The 21,621-nt window shown below is 36.8% G+C and overlaps 1 protein-coding gene across 2 annotated transcripts; it reads right to left on the reverse strand.

Annotated features, from left to right (window-relative positions):
• Positions 1 to 14,615: 14,615 nt before the first annotated feature.
• On the reverse strand, positions 14,616 to 20,867 carry LOC135610220 (WEB family protein At5g55860-like). 2 transcript variants are annotated; one of them, XM_065104448.1, is made up of 4 exons: positions 20,614 to 20,867; positions 19,219 to 19,289; positions 17,287 to 17,481; positions 14,616 to 16,582 (listed from the first exon to the last, which is right to left on the reverse strand). In XM_065104448.1, the coding sequence occupies exons 3-4, from the start codon at positions 17,455 to 17,457 to the stop codon at positions 14,804 to 14,806; spliced, it is 1,950 nt and encodes a 649-aa protein (XP_064960520.1). In that variant the 5' UTR covers positions 17,458 to 17,481; positions 19,219 to 19,289; positions 20,614 to 20,867; the 3' UTR covers positions 14,616 to 14,803. The 2 variants fall into 2 exon arrangements, with proteins under 2 accessions (XP_064960520.1, XP_064960519.1); XM_065104447.1 differs by lacking the exon at positions 19,219 to 19,289.
• Positions 20,868 to 21,621: the final 754 nt, after the last annotated feature.

The following is a 21,621-nucleotide window of genomic DNA, read 5'->3' on the forward strand; positions in this document are numbered from 1 at the left end:
GTTATTGGAAGAGAACCAAGAGGAGGATAGACAACTGTGAACGCGATAGAGTTGAAGGGGACAAAGTGCGAAGAGAAAGTCAAAAAAATAATTAAATTAAGCTTTGACTTACGATTCATCCTGCAACTATGAGATGAAACATTTCAATCATAAGTTTAATTATATGTTCATATGTTGTAAATGGCTTGCTTGCGGACAGTAAAATGTCTGCAAATGACTCCTTGCTACAAATAGGTTTGCAAGATTTCCACTTACGGGTAACTAAACGCTCCCCAAGTGCATGCACTCTACACAGACAAATATAAAAGCCTGTCTAAAGAAAATATTAGGCACCTTTTCAGCATATCACCACTGGCTCTTCTAGCCTTGAGATCGCTGTCAACATGCGTTGCGTCATGATGTATCTAAGAATCTAGCACAGAATCATGCATCTTAGATTTGATAATCTATAGATAACTGTACATATGAAATGAAGGAAAGCCCAACTTTTTTTTGTATTTCCACCGTTGTATTTCCAAACCATACAAGCCGAAGGGATAAAAAAAATCTTTGCATTGTAAGAAAAAAAAACAGAAAGAGAGTATTTAAAAAAAAATGTAGACTCATGAAGAGATTAAAATAATTCTAAAAACTTTTACAGATATGTGATGAGGGACAATCAACCCATCTCAAGTCCAAGTTCTGCAAGTCTAAACACTCAAGCCCGAAGCAATTCGAATTGAGAATATTTCACCGATTAGGAGTCCCCAGCTATCATGTTCTTAGTTGGGATTACCTAAAGTGTGCGATCTTAGCTGAAATTACCTTAAGTGTGTGACACCTAAGTGATATTCGTCCACGAAGGTCAATCTATACCTTAACCTTATGTAGTCTACAAAGGACCTACATAGAAGGAAATATTATAAAAGAAAATGTCTAAATGATATGCTATCATTACTCGTGAAAAAGGTAAGATACTCAGGATCACAAGCAATACAAAGCAACTAACTTTTATTAGACACAAAAGACTCTTCGAAACTAGCTAAATGGTCGTATATAAAATGGGTTCCAAAGGTAGGTATAAGCCCAATCTTCACCTAGTACTTTCATCAAATAAAATGTAAGAATACTAAAGATATTACACCATCCCTCGGACATATAACCAAAGCCCTATCCAACCCATTGATGAGTTTGTAGACTTATGATTATTCTTTTACCTTTTAAAATCCTTATTTTTTCTTCCTCTATTTTCTTTCTTTACACACCAAGTGTTTGTTGAATCTCAAAATTTAACGATGAAATTAATTGATGAGTTTATTAGATTAAATATGTTTTTGAGATACATGACGTAGGAAGTACATTGATCATGAACTTGGATCAGTGAAGGGCTAACTATCGAGCAAGAGAATCGGATGTTGCATCAAAAGATTGTTGTGCCAAACATTGGATGTCGAGTCAAAGGATTAGTCAATGTGTCAAATATCGAACTTTGTGCTATAGGTTCAAGAATCATACCAAAAGGATTGAATATTATACCAGAAGATTGGATATCATGGGAAAGTCGACATACTAGTAGAATGGGTGATATGCCAAAAGAAAAGATGATGTATTGGAGGTTCGGATGAAATGCCGAAAGATCAAACGATATTTTGGAAGAGCATACAATATGCTGAAAGTTTTGTAAATATGCTGGATATGTGGTTGATTTGTTAAAATATTGATCATGGTCATTTTGGGTTAATTTGAGTTGATATTTGGTTGAAACAATGTCAACTTATCAAGAAAGTCATTAGGCTTGAAATTGAATTGAATTGGGCTTATTATAAAGCCAAACTGATAGCCTAAAGTAGGCATGAGTGATGGTACTACTAGGCCGAGCGATAATACCACTTGAGTTAACCGACAAACATTACCTAAAATTTAAATTTTGCTATGGTAATACCGTTAGAGTCCAAAATTGTGATAGTAGTACCGCCCAGTGTCATCAATAATACTTCCCATATCTCAAAATTTTGAGGATTTAAATTTTTTAGCTCTATTTTTGAAATCTTTTGGGGCCTATAAATACCTTACTCAAGCTTCATTGATAGATTATCTATTCCTGAGTTTGTAAAGTACTATAGCTCTCTCTATCTCTCTAAACATTGTTTGGGTCTCTTTCTCTCTCTTAAGTTTAGTTATGATACTAAGTTGTAAGATGTGAAAGATGTGTTGTAAACGAGTGAGTGTAAAGGTTCTCTCTTATACTAGTAAAAAAGAGAAAAGTTATAACAAGGGTAGTCGATCTTTGCATATTGGAAAGAAAATCGGTAGTAAAAGCTAATAGCCTCGAGAGAAGAGGAATCAAGAGTGAACATAGGTAGGGAAGATTGAACCACTATAAATTGGTTTACATTCCTTCACTTACTTGTAAATTTTGTTTATGATTGCTTACCTATTATTATTCACTTTACTTACAAATCTTGCTCACACTCAATATTTGGTTAACTATATTTTTGATATAGATTTTACGATCAAGCTTTAAAGTTGGTTTTGAAATAGATTTTTCGATATAGAGTAAGATTCTCTCAATTGGATTAACATGTAAGACAGACCTAATGGCTTTTCTATATAATCAAGAGGGTCACTCCGTCACTCATCCTCCTATGTATGGAATAGACTACACCTATTAGAAAATATGAATAAGGATTTTCTTATTTTCTATTGAGCTTGATGTATGAAATGCTGTCGAGTTTGGATTTCAAAAATTTTCTAAACCGATGGACGAATAGAATGAATTTGAAAAAAAAAATCTCTAAATGTTACAACTATGAATGTTTTATTTTATGCCCTAGATAAAAATAAATTTAATCGAGTTTCTACTTGTGATACCACACATGACATATGGCATATCCTTGAAGTCACACATGAAGGAACCTATAGAGTAAATGAATGTAAAATTAATCTTCTTGTTTATAGTTATGAGTTATTTAAAATGAAACTAAGTAAATCTATTAGTGACATGTACATATATTTTATTTTACGGATGTTATTAATAGATTAAAAGCTTTTGGTAAAACCTATACAAATATTGAATTATTGAGTATAATTTTAAGGTCTCTTCCTAAAAGCTTGGATCCAAAGATAATGACAATCTAAGAAGCTAAACATTTAAATAGCCAACCCATAGGATCTCTAAAGACCTATGAAATGACATACAAAACACGCAACGAAGAAGATGAAATCCTTTCGAAGAAAAAAAAGGATATTATTTTCAAATCTAAAGAAGATTACTCGAGTGAAAGCTCAAGTGATGATAATGAAGACATGACAATTCTTATAAAAAGATTCAAAAATTTCATAAGGAAAAATAGGATAAATCTTACAAGATAGAAAGTAATGTTAGGAATGAGTCGGCACTAAGAAGGGGGGGGGGGGGGGGGGTGAATTAGTGCAGCGGTAAAAATTATGTTGGTTCCGAAAATTTTGTTTCATATGATAAAACCAATTTTGGAAAGATGCTTAAAATTGAAAGTATATAGAAGAGCATAGCAAGTAATGAGAAGGCAGTTTGCAGTTTAAAGTAAATTACAAGAAGTAAATGCAAATCGAGTTATAGTGGTTCGATCGTTGTGACCTACATCCACTCCGCCGATTCCTCTTCCGTCGAGGCCACCGGCATCCATTATCGATCTTCTTTCAATGAACAAAGATCAACTACCCTTTTACACCTCTCTTCTCCTTTTCACAGGTTTAGAAGACAACCTTTACAAGCACACACTCCTCTCTAAATTAGAATTCTAAGTTTAAGTTAGAGGAGGGGATTTCTCAAGTGATTTCTATAGCATTTTCTCACTTTTAAACTCTCAGTGCTTATGTGTGTTAACCAAGGATGAGAGAGGTATTTATAGGCTTCAAGTTGATTCAAACTTGGAGCCTAAAAATATCTCATCTCGGGTTTCCTGGGTACGGGCGGTACCACAGCCTGTGTTAGGCGGTACCACCGCCAATGTCAGTCTAACACTGACATTGCACTAGGCGGTACCACCGCCCAGTCTGGCGGTACCACCGCTTGACATCCTCTTGGAGACTGTGTCTGGGTGGTACCACTGCCCAGATCGATGATACCACCGCTTGACAAAGTCTCGGAGACTGTGCCACGACGGTGGCACCTCTTGGGTCACTGCTTGAGCCTTTTCACTTGGCCCAACATAGTCCTTACATGGGCCCAATTGGCCCCTAATTGGGTTGGCCCAATTCCAATCCCAATTATATGCTAACTACGAATTCTAAGGTATACACTAAGCTAAATAAGTCCGATGAGTCAAGGTTTCTTCCGACGAGCTTCCAGCGATCTTCCGACGAACTTCCGACGATGTCTCGACAATATTCCAATAGACTCCCGACAAGCTCTTGGACTTCATGTTGATCTTCTTGGTGAGTTTCGATAAGCTTCTTTGGCAAGCTCCTGGACTTCTCGATCAATTCCGATAGAACTTCTGACGAACGTTTGGATTTTTGATAAACTCTCGAACTCCCAACGAAATCGCGTTCTTGACTCCGAGACTTATTTTGCTTTATGCCTTACTATCATAGTTAATCCTACACACATAAAACACACTTCGATCTAGACAATTATTACTAAGCATGAATCATATTGTTTGACATATCATTGGTCCATTGACGCTTCATCTGATTCTTCGACGCATTTTCCTCTCTTGCGGTCTAGTGCCCAATTGGCCAGTTGACCTCCGCAACTCTGATATCCTTAGCGCAATATCCTCTCTTCTTGGCCTGATACCTGAAACCATGGCCCGAAGCCTTCTGTCGATCCGTCGACTGATCTTCCGGCGTGACGTCCAATCTTCTGACATGTTTTTCTCCGACCCAATATGATTCTTCCTGCTTTAATTGTCTCTCCCTGATCAAAGCATCCTGCGTCACTCAAAAAATAGATCAAATCATAAACACTTATCAATTGGTTTTATCATCAAAATCCGAGATTCAACAATCTCCCCCTTTTTGATGATGACAATCAATTGATGACGAAGTTTAAACAAACTCCCCCAATCAATATGTCATATTGATAGAACTCTTGGATTCAAAAATCCAAGTAACATGTTATCATAAACTTATATATAACATCATACTTCTCCCTCTTTGTCATCAACAAAAAAGAGAAGTGCAACTATCAAGTGTTTGAGATATTAGTTCAAATCATTGCATAATAAATATAATCTTCAGTTTTATGCAAGCTAGCAAAAATTTGGCAAGTGCTACATCATATTAGAATATGCAAGCTATCATGTTTTAGATATGCAAGGTAGTAAGATAGCAAGTTCTACAATATACAAGCTAGCAAAAAGTATTTTCATCATTTTAGAAAGTGTAAGCTAGTAATATTTCGAAAGCAAATGCAAGATAGGTTTCTTGCTTTTGAGATGAGCAAACTAATAAGTTTTGCCTCTCTTTGCAATATGTACATTTGTAATTTTTGCTTCTCTTTAGATGTGCAAGCAAGCTAGCAAGTTTTTCTCCTTATAATTTGTCAAATTTTACACACATGAAAGTTGGCAAGATTTTTGTATCTTTTGAGATGAGCAAGCTTTTTGCTTCTTGAAGTATGCAAGCTAACTAGCAAGCTAGCAAAATTTTCTCCTCCTATGTCATTGTCAAATAGAAGGGAAGAATACAATATTGTAATTATTTTCCCTTTTTATCAATCTTTACATATGAGAACAATAAATTTGCATTATAAACATAATCTCATGTTTTATCATTCAAGCTAGCATATTTTTTTTTTTGTTCTCTTTTGCAATGTGCAAGCTAATAATCTCCTCTTTTTTTAACAATAATAATTCAATTATATCATGCAATATATAAATAATAAATTCTCATTTATATGCATCAACATAATATCATGAGTATTTTATGCATAATTTCATATCATCACATAAAGAATATTAAGAAAAATTAATTGGGTGATGAGATAAACACTTCATGAATATAAGGAATTATACATCAAAATCATATCCTGAAGGATAAGATCATGTGAATACCAAAAGACATGATTCATATAGTAAATCTTCTATTAAATAAAATACCCAAAAAAAATAAGAGTACAAAGAAGAGATCTTGATTAAAAAAAAAAGCAAGTAATAAATCCAAGAACACACAAGAAAAATCATGATTCATTTAGAAAATCTCCTCTTAAGAAAATACCAAGTAGAATCGTAGGAGAACGATTAATAAAAAAATATTTATTCATAATAAATCTTAATTTATAAATATTAAGTAATTAAGATCATGATTTAGATAAAAATTTATTCAAATTTAAATCATCAAATCATCAAAATCACTTTCGTACTTCAAGAGATTCAAAAGAAAATAGATTTATCAATCTCTTATTCAAAACTTGATAAGATAGAGAGAAAAAAAATTTCGAGAAAAATATTTTCCTCTTTATAGTTGTTTCAATTCATGTGATTTATTTCATATGAGCCTGCCTTTGTCATTTATACTAAACAAAAATATGTATAATTTTTAAAATAAAAAATGTCACTTTCATTACGGTAAAAATTGATAATCCATAAATCATAAAAATCATCATGCATAATTTCAAAAGATAAACTAATTAAGCATGATCTCAAATCATCATTACATTTTCATTAAGACATCAAGCATGGTTTCAATCAAAATTGAAAATCATCAAGATACACATTATGTCTTCTTGAAAAACATACATAGGATTATTATTGGATTTAAATCTAATATTTTATTCCTTTATCACAAAGCATGTAATTTTTATTATTATTTTCAAAATTACTAGCATGATCATAATTTTTATATTTTTATTATATTATTAAACATGTAATTTTTAAGAAAAATAATTTTTGTAAACAAAATTAAAAGTAACTCATGAAAAGCATCATGTAATTTTGAAATAAACTAAGGAGATTTTGATTACCTCATCGTCGAAAGCCGTTAAGGCGTAGTTTGCCACCTCGCCTTTGTTAATTTTCTCCTCGTCATTCGATGTGCTCGATTCATCCCAAATTGCTTCCTTCTTATTGCGTTCATAGCAAGTAGTTGCATTCTTTTTAAGTTTAATTTTCTTCTTTAATTCGTGTTTTAAGAATTTTTTAAGCTTGAGAAGTTCAGGGCTATCATCATCATCACTTGAGTCATTACTCAAGTGGTATTCTATTGTTCGAAGTGTCAAATCCTTCATGTTCTTTGGAAGGTTGTTCTTGAGTTCTTCACGTGCATTGCACGTCATTTCATAGGTTATCAAAGACCCTATAAGTTTTTCAATTGGAAAATGGTTCAAATCTTTTGATTCTTGTATTGCTGTTACTTTTGATTCCCTATAAGTCTGACACTAACACTGCACTAGGTGGTACCACCACCCAGTCTGGCGATACCACCGCCTGACATAGTCTCAGAGATTGTGCCATGACGGTGATAGCAGATAAGATTTCCTCAACTACATATGGATATCTCTCTACTTTGTTGAGGGAAATCCTCTAATCTGTTAAGAGAAATCCTCCTTCCTAACTTATATAAATAGGAGAGGGAAATGTGAATACAATCAAGCTTCTTCAGTGATTTCTTTTCTATCTCTTTTCTAACATGGTATCAAAGCATTCTCCCTTGTGAATGTAGGCAGCTCTACCGAAGCCTTCTGTTGCTCTTCTGGGTGTCAGTGTGGAAGTCGGAAGGACTGGTGTTGACTTCCTCCACTGCAGAAGACCGGTGATTCCTCTCCCGCCACCTCCTCCTCTTTCTTGTTCGGTTGGAAAGGGTAGTGTCATTGCTTACCTCTCCTCCGGTGCCTATGGGCTTCTTCTCCCACCTCTCTAACTCCGTCACTCGCTGCCTCTCGGAGCACCATAGCTGGTTTGAACTTGTTGACTGCTCGGCCACCTCTCGCCCTTGCAAGAACCTTGCTTACGTTGCCATGGTGGCCGCCATCCTCGCAACTACTCCCCGACCAACAATCTCTCCTCCTCGTTCCCGTATCTCGCTCAAGCGAGAAGTGCCATTGTTGCCATCCTTGCCGCACAGCCATCACTGCTTTCTTGCGATAGCAGGAATGATTATAGTTCTTACAGCAGCAGCCGCAGCAATCTGTAGCTGTAGCAGCAACTACTCTTCTCACTCGCTGTAGCAGGAGCTTCTGCAACAGCAGCCGTAGCAATCTGCAATTGTAGAGCAGCTACTCTTCTCACTCATTTCCTCCCCCACTTCCTCCATCTACCGTGAAACACTACAGTAAAAAAAAAAAAAGGAGGCTAGGATGTCTTCGTTATTTTTTTTTTATATTTCAATTCCTATTTCTGCAGGGACTCACAGTTCTTCTCCTACAGGGCTTATCTCCATCAATGCAGCCATACTAATACCTTTCAAGTTATCAAAGGGTGGCAACTATGCATCCTAACGGGCTTAATTTTCTAATCTCTTATTTGGATACGACTTGCTAGGTTACGTTGATGGCTCCTTCAATTGTCCGCCAGCCATGCTGTACCTAATCTAGCTCACAAACTATGGTTGCGTCAAGATCGTCTCATCACTCTATTGATTTCTACATATGTGACTGCTGTCGATGCATGGTGAATCATTCGCGTACTCGCAAGCTCAGTCTTCTATTCAAGCTGATAGTGACCAAACAAGAGGGAAGTACTATCACTGATTATCTACAAAATATCAAAGTTATCATCGATGACTTAGCATTGATAGGTCATTCCCTATGTGACGGGGAGATCATCATCCATACCCTAAATGGTCTTGGAGACGACTATAAGGAGTTGGCGGTTGCAATTCGAGCACGCGACTCACCAATCTCCTTTGAAGAACTCTATGACAAGTTGATTGACTATGAGATATATTTGAAGCGTGCGGACAAACTGCCCAGACCGTCTTTCACAGCTCAAGTCAGTGATAAGTCTAAGAGGAAGAACACTTAGTACCCTCCAAACATCACCAAAAGTATTCTTGATCCTATGGGTCCCATGCAACATCCCCCTTATCCTCCTAACTTCTCGTAAAGTGGCAACTCCAATACTCGTCCACCTTGGTATCCTGCACCTTCAAGCCACTAATGATGGATCGTCTGCTAGTTGTGTAATAAAATCGGACACTCCACTAAAGTTTATCGGTCTCGACCTTGTCTTCCTGCTCTGTCACACTGGCCTCAGGTAAATCTCCTCACTACTCCGACGACTAGCCAACCCAATTGAATTGTGGACTCTGGTGCCTCCCATCATATCACCTTTGATCTTCAGAATCTGTCTCTCCACAATCCCTATTGTGGCAATGAAGACATCATCATCGTCAGCTCCACAAATAGAGGAAACATTTACGAATGGCCATCAGCTCCACAAATAACCCAGCCCACTATTCATTCTTCTATTGCGGCTCTAGTTGATATGTGGCATCGTCGACTTAGTCATCGCTCGTCCCTTATTCAGCACAAATTACTTTCTAGTTTCTCTCTTCCTATTTCTAAATCGCATAGTTCTATAATGCATTGTGATGTATATCTTAGTAATAAAAGTCATCGATAACCATTTGGCTCATCTTCCATTTCCACCTCTAAACCATTTGAAATTATTTATACAGATGTTTGGGGCCCTGCCCCAATCCTATATTTTGGTAAATTCATATTTTATGTCATTTTTATAGATCACTTCACTAAATACACATGATTATATCCTCTTCATCATAAATTTGACGTTTCGATCGTCTTTCTCACTTTTTGAAAGTTAGTCGAAAACTACTTTTAGTCTACCATCAAAATGGTTTACTCTAATGGTGGTGGTGAATATCAAGCCCTGGCGTCTTATCTCTCAGCTTGTGATATCCAACACCTCAAGTCTCCCCCGCATACTCCTCAACTTGTTGGCTCCGTCGAATGCAAACATCAGTATATAGTAGAAACTGGGCTCACACTTCTCCATCAGGCTTCCATGCCTTCAAACTTTTGGATGGCAACCTTTCATACTGCCGTCTACCTTATTAATAGAATGCCTATGCTAGTCCTATAATACCAATCCCCCTTTGACTCACTATTTCACAAACCCTCAAACCTTCGTAAACTCAAAGTATTTGGTTATCTATGTTATCCATGGTTGCGTCCCTATGCCTCTCATAAGTTAACATCATGATCTAATCCTTGCGTTTTTATAGGTTACTCTCTTGAACATAATGCTTTTTGCTGCTATAATCTCCATACTCACAAAATTTTTATATCGCATCACGTTATTTTTGTTGAGTCTGTCTTTTCTTTTCACAACCATACCTCTCCTACTATGCAGACCACTTCATTAACCATTTCTCATTGGGGTATACCTCCGATCCAATCGGACAAGCCTCCCATGACATCGTCCAGTTCTTCCTCTCATGATCCACACTATTCCACTCCTCTGGTTTAGCATTTGCCCATTCCTACTCCACTTCTCTCTTCTCCGACTATTGGAGTACTTGGTTCAGGATCACAATTGTTATCTTTACCTCCTTCTTGGTCAAGTGACCCTAACGTACCGCCACCTAACCCAGCCTGTGTCAATGACTCTCAACCACTTCTTCCAACAACATAGCCTCACGGTCTCGTAGTCTCCAACCATCCTATGACCACACACTCTAAGAGTGGTATTTTCAAACATCGTCATGTCCTTGATCTTCATGCTATCGTAAATTCCTCATCCATCACCGTTGAACCCACCACCTTCACTTAAGCTCAAAAATCTCTACATTGATGTACCGCCATGTGTGAGGAATATAATGCCCTCCTCCATAACTCAACATGAGATCTAGTACCCTTTCATCATGTACAAAACATCATCGGGTGTAAGTGGGTTTTTTGAGTTAAGTGGAACCCCGATGGCTTTATTGCCTGATATAAGGCATACCTCATCACCAAAGGGTTTCATCAATAACCTGGAGTTAATTTCACTGAGACATTTAGTCTCCTTGTTAAGCCCACTACAATCAGACTTATCCTGAGTCTCGCCACCACTAAGGGCTGACAATTACGCTAATTGGATGTTAATAATGTCTTTTCACAAGGGAATCTAATTGAAGATATTTTTATGCAACAACCTCCCAGTTTCACTCATCCTTAGTATCCAAGGCATGTCTGCAAACTTCGAAAAACTATTTATGGACTTCGTCAAGCTCCAAGAGCTTAGTACACTGAATTTGGCTCTTTTTTTACTTCAGTTGACTATCTCAACTCTAAATTTGATTCCTCATTATTTTTTAGACAATACTATAGCGATACAATATATATTTTGGTCTATGTGGATGATATCATTATCATAGGCAACAACCCCGTAGAAATCCAAACATTCATCAAACAGTTGGCAAATCGATTCTCACTCAAAGATCTAGGACCCCTGAACTACTTTCTGTGTGTAGAGGCCACATTCACATCTTCCGACCTCTTTCTATCATAAAGAAAGAACATTCAAGATTTATTATCCAAAACAAACATGTAGGATGCAAATGTGGTTATAACTCCTCTATCTGCCAGTGGCTCTCTCAAATTATCTGATGGAAGTCCTACTACGAAAACCACTCAATACCGACAAGTCGTTGGTTCCCTATAGTACTTAGCTCTCACCCGTCCCGACATCTCATTTGTAGTTAACAAATTATCACAGTTTATGTAGAGGTCGTCTACTATGCATTGGTTTGCAATCAAACGAGTCCAACGATATCTTAAAGGGACTCTCAATCATGGTGTCTTTCTTCGTAAATACTCTCCACTTCAGCTTCATGCCTTTATCGATGCTGATTGGGTAGGCAACTTTGATGATCGAACATCCACATCGTGGTATATTATCTTCCTTGGCACTAATCCAATCAATTGGAGTTCTAAGAAGTAAAAGACAGTTACACAGTCTACAACTGAAGCTGAATATAGTGCCATCGCCATTGCCACTGTAGAACTCAATTGAGTCACAAATCTGCTCAAAGAACTAAACATTAACTCTACTCCTACAATATATTATGACAATGTTGGAGCTACCTATTTGTGCGCTAATCCGGTGTTCCACTCCTGTATGAAACATATTGCTATCGACTTCCATTTTGTGCGAGATCAAGTTATCCGCTGTCAACTATGAGTTTCTTATGTCCATTCGGTTGATCAGTTAGTCGAGTCACTCACAAAGCCTCTCGCTCGCCACTTTTTGCATTACATCGGTCCAAGATTGGCATCTTTGATAGGAGCACCATCTTGCGGGGGCATGATAGCAGATAAGATTTCCTCAACTACATGTGGATATCTCTTTATTCTGTTGAGGGAAATCCTCTAATCTGTTGAGGGAAATCTTCCGTCAACAGTGCCACCTTGGGTCACTGTTTGGGCCTTTTTACTTGCCCCAACACAATCTTTACATGGGCCCAACTGACCCCTAATTGGGTTGGCCCAATTCCAATCTCAATTATGTGCTAACTACGAATTCTAAGGCATACGCTAAGCTAAATAAGTCCGATAAGTCTAGGTTTTTTCCAGCGATCTTCCGACGATCTCTCGGCAATGTTCTAGCGGACTCCTGATAAGCTCTTAGACTTCACGTCGATCTTCTTGGAGAGTTTCGACGAGCTTCTTTGGCAAGCTCTTGGACTTCTCGATCAGTTCCGGCAAAACTTCGATGAACGTTCGAACTTCCGACGAACTCTCGAACTCCCAACGAAATTGCGTTCTTGACTCCAAGACTTCATTTTGCTTTATGCCTTGCTATCGTTGTTAATCCTGCACACATAAAACATACTTCGATCCAGACAATTATTACTAAGCATAAATCATGTTGTTTGGTATGTCATTGGTCTATCGATGCTTCATCTGATTCTTCGGCGCATCGTCTTCTCTTGTGGCCTATTGCCCAATTGGTCAGTTGACCTTCGCAACTCCGATATTCTTAGTGCAATATCCGCTCTTCTTGGCCCGATGCCCGAAACCATGGCCCGAAGGCTTCTGTCGATACGTCGATCGATCTTCCGGTGTGACGTCCGATCTTCTGACATGTTTTTCTCCGGCCCAACATGATTCTTCCTACTTTAATTGTCTCTCCTTGATCGAAGCATCATACGTCACTCGAAACACAAATCAAATCATAAACACTTATCAATTAGTTTCATCATCAAAATCTAATATTCAACAAGTAAGAATAAAAGTGAGTCTAAGAAAGATATAATAATATGCTGAGTACAAAAAGCTATGACACTTTAAAAATGAGTATTTACAATTAAAAAAGAAGTCAACAAAAACGAAAGTATTCAAAGCAACGTGAGATGAATTAACTGGGTTAAAAGTGGAAGAGCAAATAAATGAAGAAGAAGTGACAAATTATGTCTTAATGGCTTTCGATAATGAGGTATTTGAGTCTCCCAAAACTTTCTTATCGTAAGAAGAATTACTTAAAGCATTTCATGATTTATATGATGAACTCAAAAAAAAAGGATAAGAAATATAATTCACTGAAAAGGGATCATGCATTACTTACTAATGAATTTAATAAATTAAAAATTATGCATAACAAATATATATTAACATCTTGTACTCTTTGCTCTAAATGTAAAAATTTAAAATCATCTAATATTGAACTTAAAAAAGAGTTATTTCAAAAATCAAATACTTTAAAAATATAAAAACCTAATTATCATTAATGAGATATTAGAACATTACTCAGGAGAATCAATTAATAGTAATAATATAATAGATACTCTTAAAAAGGAAAAAAATGTTTCTACGATAAATATTAGAAAATTTTAAATTTGAAAATAAATCATTTGATATGATTCTTGTTAAACAAGATTATATATTAAAAAAAATATTAGTTTCACAAATAGTAGTACACATAAAAAACTAACTAAATTTATAAAATGACCACACTTAAATATAACTTTTGGAAAAATTTTAATCATTATGCTTACACATGCTCTTCTAAGAAATATAATCATAAATTAGTTAAGATTCCTAAATGAACCATGAATGATTTAAAACCAAAAGACAAAATAGATAGATGTAAGCATAAAAGACCCAGAATTAAACGAGTACTTAAAACAAATCACTCTTTCGTATATCTCTAAACAAAAACTAAAAGCAAAAGATGATATCTTAATAGTGGATACTTAAAACACATAATTGAAGATCTTATAAATTTCTTAAAACTCATTAATTGAGATGAAAAATATATTACGTTAAAAAATAATAATGAATAAAAAATCATTAATATTAAAAATATTAATAACAAATTGAATCTCTTGATTGATGATATATTTTTTATAGATAATTTAAAACATAACTTAATAAGTATTAGTATAAGAAAAATAATATTAAATTTAAATCTGATGCCACCTCAACAGATAGGACATCTTTTCGAAAGTCTACCAATCAAAACCATTATACCATGGTTTTCTCTACTCGAGCATCTTTGAGCTTTTGTCTAAGGGGGTTAGAGGGCACGGACCTTTAGGCTCCTTTGGAGACAACCATCCTTTGTCTGATGTATCACTTCAATACAACTATAGAGAGTTCACTGACCTGTAAGCTTCAGTTGCATGTAGGTTTTTTTTCCTTTTGAGGCTTTCTGCAACTTTACTGACCATTCAGTAATATCAAATGAATCAGTATTTAGGACGATAGTAGCTAGACAACACCCAGAAAAGTGATATGCGTGTAGCAACATTGAAACTGGAACATGAAACTAGAGTTCAGAAACAACCAAAGAGCCAAACCTTCAGAACTATACATAAGCAAAACCCCTGCACATGCTCTCAGGCCTAAAACACACCGTCAGATCATACAACAAGAGAAGCTAGTAAAGATAGTATCAGATCAGACAGGCTTCTCGCCTGGGAGATAAGATGGGGAGCCACCATCAACCTGGCTCTTCTTCCTATGGAATATGCCACTGAGGTTTGGCAGAAGTGCCTTTTTTGAAACCGTTGATCTAACAACCTTCCGATTCTCTTCATTCTTCTCTGCGGTTTTCACACTCTGAACCATGGGTCTTGGCGGCAATGCTTCTGTTGACATTTGTGTCTCGGCCAGTATCCTTGAGGCAGTCTCAGCAGCCCTCTTCTGTTCCTTCTCCCGCCACCTCCTCATCTCTCCTTCAACAGCTTTCTTAGCAGCCTCGGCCATTTCAGCCCTCTTCAGTGCCTCCTCCGTTGCTGTCTCCATATCCTCCATCTCCTTCCGAGCTGCCTCAAGTTTCTTGATTGCCTCATTCTCACTGGCCCTCACAGCCTCTACCTGAGCTATGGCAGCAGCAACCTTCATCTCTGTCAGCTTCTCAGACTCCACAACCTTTCGGGTCAGTGACTCGTATTCTTCTTTTGAGATTGTTATGTTGGCCCCAGACTCAGAAGTCGATGCACGAGCAACATTTGCTTTCTCAAAAAGTTCCTTGGTAAGTTCAAGGGCTCTTGCCTCTGCTGCTTTTGCTTCCTCTGCATCCTTCAAAGCAACCTGCAACTTTTTCTCTGCTTCATCTAAGGTGGTTCGGGCTGCCTCTGCTTCACCTCTTAGCTCTTCAGCACTTTTCTTCATTTCTTCTGCTTCCTGCAATGCGTTCTGAGATTCAGATGATAGCTGATGAAGGGCTGACACTAGATCATCAGATGCTGAAGTTGCCTTGGATTCTGCAACTATGGCTGCCTCAAGCTCAGCTTTGCATTTCTGAAGTTTGACGTGAAGGTTACTGACAACAGATTCAGTTTCTGCATCCTTCTCTTTGAGCTCTGTGTGCTCTTTCTTTACAGCTTCTAACTCAAGCTTCAGGGACTCAACCAAACTCCTGAGCGAACTCTCTTCTTCAGCAAGTTTCTGCAGCATCTCTTTAGCACCATCAAGCTCAGCAGTCACTGTTGTAACAAACTCCACATCTGAAGTCTGGGCATCTTCTATTTCCTTCTGCACGGCTCCAATCTTAGCAGTTGTCTCTGCCAGCTTGGCCTCAAGGTTCTTATGAACTTCAGGATCAAACTCTTTCTTCAAAGAAGCCAATTTCTTTTCAGTATCTTCTAGAGCTTGTTTGTAAGACTGTTTGGCAGCATCTTTCTCGATGCGAATCTTTGATTCTTCTTGACGGGCTTGATCAGTGGCAAGCTTCACATGCATAAGTGATTCCTGAGCAGCTGAAATCTCCTCCGACAGCTGTGCGACCTTCTCAGTGTTGCCATCATGTAGCTGCTTTGCTTCAGCTTCCTGCTCGATGGCAGTGAGCTTTGACTCCATTGATATCTCAAAATCCTTCTTGATCCTTCTAAGTTCCTGTTTTGCAGCATCAAGCTCCGTGATGGCAACTGCATACTGCTCCCTTGCATTGTCAAATTCCTGTTCCCAGACACCACCCTGACGAGTATTTTCAACAGAGCTCACATCTTCAAGTTTCTTTGTTTGAGTCTCTGCAGCTTCAGTAGCTTTTAGAGCCAATTCCTTCAACTCATTTATAGAATTCAGTTTGTTGGTCAGTTCCTCAACAGTTCTTTTAGCCCACTCTAACTCACCAAGTGCTTGGATCCTAGTTGTTTCAGCATTAGTAAGCTGTTCCTTGTACTTGTTAAGCTCCTTTTTAGCCAAGTGAAGCTGTGTCTCCTTAGCTAAAGCCCTCTGTTAAAAGAGAGAGAAGTTTGGAGCATATGCTTTGTGATATAATTGATTGATCAAAGTGCAGAAAACAGACTAGCACTGACCCATATGAAACCAATATAAAAAGAAAAAACAACTTATTTATGTTGAACATACAAAAAATGAAATGACCAATAGAGCACTTCATAACACATTAAATTATGACTCAATGAGGGAATCCAATTGCCGCACTTTCTTAATCCATAAATCAGGTACTTTTAAATTCATGACACTGAAAATGTATTATTTTTTTAAGAAATATTGAACCACATATTAAGTGTCCTGAGATAAAAGCCAAAAGCTATTGAATAGAAGTTTTTGCAGGTCCATTACATGAAAAGAAATCAACAGTTATGATATAACCCCCTATAGATGATGTAGATTTCTTGCATATGTTTGGACAGGATCCCAAAAAGAAATATAGAACAACTACATTATTATTTCCATGGGTAATTGTTTGCTTTAAATGAAGAAGTAGCAAGCCAACATCATTCCTTGTATCTATAATTTGGAGTCTCTCTCTAAATAGCACATCTTTAGATCACTCAGACAGTAATGAAAATGAAGAGACGACAAAGTCTCCAAATCCTACATCTTAAATTCAAAATAAAATGAACAGACAATGAAGTTCTTCTAGATAAAATTATTTTTAATCAGAATTCATAGACAGAGAGTGGAACATATACCTCAATGGGTGGAGGCTTTGGCTTTCTCACAGTAGCTCTGTCAGATGTAAATGCTACCTCACCAAAAAGGCTGACAGCAGCTTTAACAGATTCAAAAGGCGCTCTTGTGTCTATCTCTGCTTTGGGTGTTTTGGGTGAATCCACAGAATTTTGTTGTGTGTTTGTGCCCATGATGCTTCTCTGAACTATGTCAGCCTACAAAAGAAAATTAGAAACAGTTTGCTTTTATGAACTCATAAAGGACTCAAAATTTTGTCAACTTCAGTATCCAACTGAAATAAGAAATTACATAAATACTAAATAATTCAAATGGCTAGATTTGAACAGAAAAAATCTTGTCAAATAGCTTGAGCATATTCAATGATTCACATTAATGCAACTAATACAAAGTTCACCTCAGTACAAAATTGACATAATTTTTTAAATGATAGGATATGTGGGGCCAATAATAATTACTTCATTTATGGTACAAGAGTTGAAAAAGATACCAACACATTAACCAACTGACCTGAATGGAAAGGATTAAATCAGTAAAGTATAAGTATTTAAACAATGATGTTAATAGAGAAAAAATTCATTTTAAAAGGAGCAAAACATAAAAAAAAAAGCCACCAAACCTTAAACTTTGACCAACTCTTGGAATAAACTCGATAATGTATATCAGATATTTCAGCAATTAACTGATTAAATATTTCTCTATCTGGATATTTGTCAGACTCTAGATGACTACAATTCAGTCTGTTGGAACATTCAACCCTAGACATCCTATTCCCAAGATCTAACTACACAAATCATCATTTGATTCATGTTCATACTCATTTAAACAAATCTCGAACTTTCTCATTCAAGAGTACTAAAGCCAAATAAAGAAAAGAGACTGAGTTCCAGTGGACTGAAAACTGAAAAGCAAGCTTCACCACTTTGGTTCAACTTTCAGTCAATTATCTTTATCTTCTAGGATTTTCAAAGTACTTCAAACGTTTTTTAGTTACTCAATAGCAAGGTTTGTAATTTTACCGGCATTTCGAGCTCAGCTCGATATGGTATGAGCATACTGAGTGGTATGCTCTGGCGTACCGATCAATATATATATATATATATATATATATATATATATATATATATATATATATATATATATATGGTAAAAAGGTTACAAAATAAAGAAAAAGGGCGACGTCGTCTCGTTTCTTCTCCTCACGAAGCCTCGGTGACGTCACCGAGGCTTCTTCTCCCCGCACGGATGAGAAGAAGTCGCTGACGATGCTGAGGCCTCATCGCCTCAGACGAGGAGAAAGTGACATCTCATCTGCAGCGTCCGACGAGGGAGGGCAGCAACAGATCAGGATCGTTGAGGGAGAGCGGCACTGGATCTCTAAGTTCTCCCTTTTCTTCTCCCTCTTCTTCTCCCTCCGCTAATACCGCTCGATAGCAGGCAGCAACGGTCGAAATCGATCGTTACCGAAAGATTTCAAGCGGTAATGGGGCGGAAACAGCCTCAATTGACAGTACCGCCCGATAGCAGGCGGTCCGCGTACCGGTCTATTGGCGGACCGGTACGTATCGTCCGATACGGGCGGTATCATTCGAAATTAAAATCTTTGCTCAATAGTATGAAAAAGCTTAAGAACCTACAAAAATAAAATCACATACAAGAATGAATTGGTAAGTTCAAGATAATATGAACCAATAACAATTGATCTTCAATGAATCTCCACAACAACAAAGCATTTTTCTAAGATCTGTTAATTGTTTACAACAATGATCTGGATATTTAAAGAAAACCTATGTGTTTAACAATCCAGAAAAACAACATTATTTACAATACTACTAAAATGCACATGAATTTTAGTTAGCACAAGATACAAACATATACAGCTACAGCCCAACTGAAGTTCAAAAATTAATATTGAGATGGAAGATAAACTATACCCTGAAATGTAGAAAGCACTCTGAGACACAAACTTCATTATTCACAGTCTTAGGAAATTGTTTCCACTGAACTGGCAGTATAGTACAAAAATGGACATCAGGATTTGTCAAAATTCCATAAACAGCATTTCCGTGCATATTTCCATCATTTTGGAAGGCTAATTATAGAGCTATCACCACTTACAAACAAACATGGATGTCAATGAAAGCAATAAGCTCACTGGATGTCAACAAATAAGCTATTAACTATATTTCAACGTCTGGAACTATCTTATCACAGTGTCTATCTAATTTAAAAGAGTGTTATAAGTGATCACAAAACTACATGAAGATAAACAAAGTTCCAATGATAATATCCATTTGGTAATGTTGAAAAGCAGAGAAGGATGTTTTTGCAGAAGTTTTTAGTGAAGTAGCACCCGTATCTTTATGGCCATGTAAAATACCATGACCCTTGATCACCTCGTCTTAAAGAAAGATATTGAGAACATTCCCGTTCAGTTTAGTTCTTTCAAGTAATCAGGCATTACAATTTTTCTATCTGCCCTTTATAAAGATCTTGACACCAGCTCATGAATGGCATAAAACCCAAATTCTACAGATTTTTATGTTCTTTCCTAAGAAAATAGTAATTTGACTTCTCAATAATGCCAGCAGCCATAGGAGAGGGGAAAGGCTTCTAAATTGGGTAGAGATAACACAAAACTAAAAATCAATGCAACAAATAGTCAAGAATATTAAATAGATCTTAAAAGATTTTTGTCATAGTTCTTCATAGCAAAACGGATAAGAACAAAAACTATTCTGGACAACACATAAATCCAATTTGAAAAAGGATTTTACCAATATAACAACCAATGGTACAGTCAACTGTCTCCATCCTCGATTAGTACATAATAATATCTTAACATGTAAATTGTTGCTCTCTTGCCGGTTAAGAAAATAGGAAAGCTCCCCCTCTTAGTTCATGCAGTTATTAACCATCGCAAAGCGACGGTCAAACAGGATCAACAGAATTTTATTGGAAACAATTTTAATATGCGACGCAAGAGAACTTTGAGATCTCGTGCCTTCACAAAAACGATCAGATTATTCGATCCCTAACTTTTCAATAAGTGCCACCATAAAGATTCATTTCATAGAAAAGAGCAACCAATTTGATAAAGTGCGACTCGATTACAGCCTCTTTTACGTATAAATGACATCAACAATTTTTTTCCATCGAATTGAAGACGCCAATCAATTTCCAGACAAAAAAGCCGCTTAGCACTAGAAAGAGGCAAGAGGAGCAATAAAAGCACCAGGATCACAGAGAAGAGTCTCGGATTAAGGTTCCAGTCAAGGAACAAAACAAGGCTTGAAGAAAAAGGAGGAGATGATGATTAGAGAACAGACCTCGAATGGAAATCGGCTGCAAATTTCCGACGAGGGTTCAAGGACACGAGATAGACGGACGGGAGCGTCGGCGAGAGATCGAAGATGTGGAGACGCAGAGGACAGAGAAAGGACGCGGCTCCGGCGACGGAAGAGAAGAAGCCGGCCGCTTCGAAGGCCGTGCGCGTCGTCGGAGGGAGCAGGAGGGACGGATCGATGAGAGAGAGGGAGAGAGACTTAAAAGGGGGGGAGGAGGAAAAGCGAGACCAGGGGTAAAGCGGACTCGTCGGAATGCGCGTCAGAGTTTAATCCCAAAAAATAGTCACCGATGCGGTGTCCCAGCCAAGACACCATCGAGTAAAGGCTTATTAGTTGGTTGGGCAAAACTACGCGTCCTGTCATCAGCGACCAATGGGAATGATTCTATTCTTGCTGGAGTCCTCTCCGAGCAGGCAAACCCGGAGATAATAATAAAAAACATTTAAAAAGTGCGCGTGTTGGGACAAATTTCAAGTGGTAAAATGTTGAAAGTTGGACTTCTTTTGCGTCTCGCGGCGGCTTCGTCGTTTTTTTTTTTTTTTTTGCTTAAATATCGTGATAGGAGTATCACTATATACTTACTTAATTTGGAGGGACTAATTAAGGCTCTATTAGTATCATGATTTTTATATTTAAAAATTAATATTAAAATTTATAAAATTTATAAAATAAATAATATTATTTATCCTGATGTTATCAACTATATTAATAAAAAATATAATTTTAAAATTTTTTATTTCTAATCTGTCAGATATTAAAATTATTTTTTTTTCTCAAAACTTTCACGTGATCCAATGTCACATGTGTGTTTTCCGTTAATACAGTTAATCATAAATAAAATTATTTATTTTATTTTTTAAAATCATAGAAAATCTAATATTTTATTTTTTAGATATAGATTTTTTTAGAAAATCTAATAAGATCTAAGTATATGAACTAATATATAATTAGGCTCACAGGTCGGGTTAATTATATATTATCTTATATACT

Source organism: Musa acuminata, chromosome BXJ2-4 (assembly GCF_036884655.1).
Source record: "Musa acuminata AAA Group cultivar baxijiao chromosome BXJ2-4, Cavendish_Baxijiao_AAA, whole genome shotgun sequence".
Taxonomy (NCBI): Eukaryota; Viridiplantae; Streptophyta; class Magnoliopsida; order Zingiberales; family Musaceae; genus Musa; species Musa acuminata.

What these genes read in the sequence shown, in the direction of transcription:
- LOC135610220 (XM_065104447.1), bottom strand. Translation starts at nt 17,457, where the DNA reads ATGGGCACAAACACACAACAAAATTCTGTGGATTCACCCAAAACACCC. An exon ending in CAAAGCCTCCACCCATTGAG is followed by an intron (nt 16,583 to 17,286) that starts GTATATGTTCCA and finishes CTCTTTTAACAG; the next exon opens with AGGGCTTTAGCTAAGGAGAC.